The 2,051-nt window shown below is 36.7% G+C and overlaps 1 protein-coding gene across 1 annotated transcript in view; it reads right to left on the reverse strand.

Annotated features, from left to right (window-relative positions):
* COL5A2 (collagen, type V, alpha 2) overlaps positions 1-2,051 on the reverse strand; it is a 169,406-nt gene that overhangs the window by 24,026 nt on the left and 143,329 nt on the right. The window contains exons 32-36 of the mRNA XM_012663640.1: positions 1,797-1,850; positions 1,529-1,582; positions 1,055-1,108; positions 555-662; positions 389-442 (exon numbers count right to left, since the gene is read on the reverse strand). Of these exons, the coding sequence (XP_012519094.1) occupies positions 389-442; positions 555-662; positions 1,055-1,108; positions 1,529-1,582; positions 1,797-1,850 (324 nt within the window). The remainder of the gene's footprint in view (positions 1-388; positions 443-554; positions 663-1,054; positions 1,109-1,528; positions 1,583-1,796; positions 1,851-2,051) is intronic.

The raw sequence follows: 2,051 nt of genomic DNA on the forward strand, positions 1-2,051 counted from the left end.
GAAATGAATCTAGATTAATTAGTAGGAAGGGCAACTATATTTGTCTTTCTACTTTTCATTTATCTTGAACATACACAAGTAGGACTAGAATCACATTAATATTTTATACTATCAAATTATATAAAGTGCTTTCACATTATTCATTTACCCCTTTACATAGGTAATATGTTATTTATATTACATATGAGGTGGCTGGGTCCCCAAAATTACAAAACTGATTTGAACCCAAATCTTCACCTAAGTTAAGGGCCCTTTGCATTACAGTATAGTTGATACAAGTGATAATTTTTTATTACCACTCAGATGAAGATTAACTTTTACATGACCAAGACGCACGAAATATCTGGAACTAGCTGTGAATAATTCCCAGGGCATCAAACCAACTTACAGGTGGACCCTGGGTTCCTCGGCCACCTTTTAGTCCAGGAACACCATTAGGTCCCTAAATAGAAAGAAACAAACAAAAGAGCACTGCAGTAAAGCAAAATAGGCTGAATATACACTGCAAACATTAGACACTGTACTCAAGTTGTGACTTTTTTTTTTAAACTTACATGAGGGCCAGGGGACCCCGCCAGCCCTTGCGGTCCAGGAGATCCTGCATCCCCCTTCTGTCCTGGCTCTCCAGGTTCCCCTTTTACTCCAGGCTGCCCATCGGGACCCTATACGCAATTGTTCAAACAAGCAACTGATTTAAGACTTATCGGCATATTAGTTCGTAGAAATTATTATCAACGTATCATTTAATCATATATTGTGAAATGGTGCTTTGTAATCAGTATTAAGGCACAGTAGAAAAAAAAAAATGTCCGAATGAGATCTTTGAAGAAAACCTAAACAATAAGCATATGAGCTCAAATAGTGCAAACATCAATTTTGGTACCAATCTATGAAAAATGTATTGAAAATGAGAATATTCCTTAGAAAATCATAAATTTTATAGAATTCTTAATATACATTCAAAACATAAGACAGTGATTATTAACCCCATTAACCTCATCATTATAACAAGAGGAGTATTGATTTGTAAATGAGGAATATTTGAAAATTATACCTGGGGTCCAGCAAACCCAACAGCCCCAGTTGGGCCATTTTCACCACGAGAACCCTAGAAGAAGACAAAGATTACTGTAGCTTCCACACATTATGCTAAATTGGAACAGTATTTTATAACACAACTATATAAATTTGGTATAGTTTGACATTTATATAGAGAGAAATTATGCATATTGCTTGAGGAAGACCCTTAAGGGTGATATAAACATATAGGTCATAGAACAAAATTCCCAGTGTCAGAAGTAGAAAAGAAGCCTCTTAATTATTTAGTAAACGAGTTGCCTACCTAGACTTAATAGATTGCATTGCAGATAGTTTTATTAAGTTTAATTAGAAAAGTAAAAGCTAAAAACCAGGAAGTTATAAATAGGTCAAACCAACAGGCATGGTTTTATATAAATATCAAAACAAAATGATGAATTCTTTTTTCACTTAATCTCACACTAAAGAACATCAAAATACTGTCACTTACAGGATTGCCACGGGAGCCAGGAGGGCCAACTAAACCTCGAGGACCAGGTTCACCCTAGGAGGCAGATTTTAGATGGTTATTGTCCAAAGCAGTAGCAAAACATAGTACAAGTCTAGGATATTGGGCACCATGTGGGGGCAGATTGTGGGGGAGAACTCTGGAATGAGCTGGCTCAGCTACCACACGTGACAAGAGAGGAAGCTTTATGAAAGAGCCAGCTCTCAGGCGTCATGGTTTTGAGTGCATAAAGTAACAACTTGAGACTTACCTTTTCTCCAGTGGGACCTGCGGGACCTGGAGGGCCCAAGGGACCTGGAAGACCCTGTTAATTAACAGAACATAGCTATGTTGAGGGAAAAAATGTACAAGAATCTTCATGCTTAAGCAAACAAAGAAACAAAAAAGAAGGGACTATTTTGTTATAGCCCAGCTGCTTTTGTAAATAGGTTATCTATCATAAATTATATAATCTGCATATTTTCAAGATTTTTCTGTCTAGTCTCAAACCCTTTTCACTGGATTT

The sequence above is a fragment of the Propithecus coquereli genome, unplaced genomic scaffold (genome assembly GCF_000956105.1).
Source record: "Propithecus coquereli isolate 6110/MARCELLA unplaced genomic scaffold, Pcoq_1.0 Scaffold82, whole genome shotgun sequence".
NCBI lineage: Eukaryota > Metazoa > Chordata > Mammalia > Primates > Indriidae > Propithecus > Propithecus coquereli.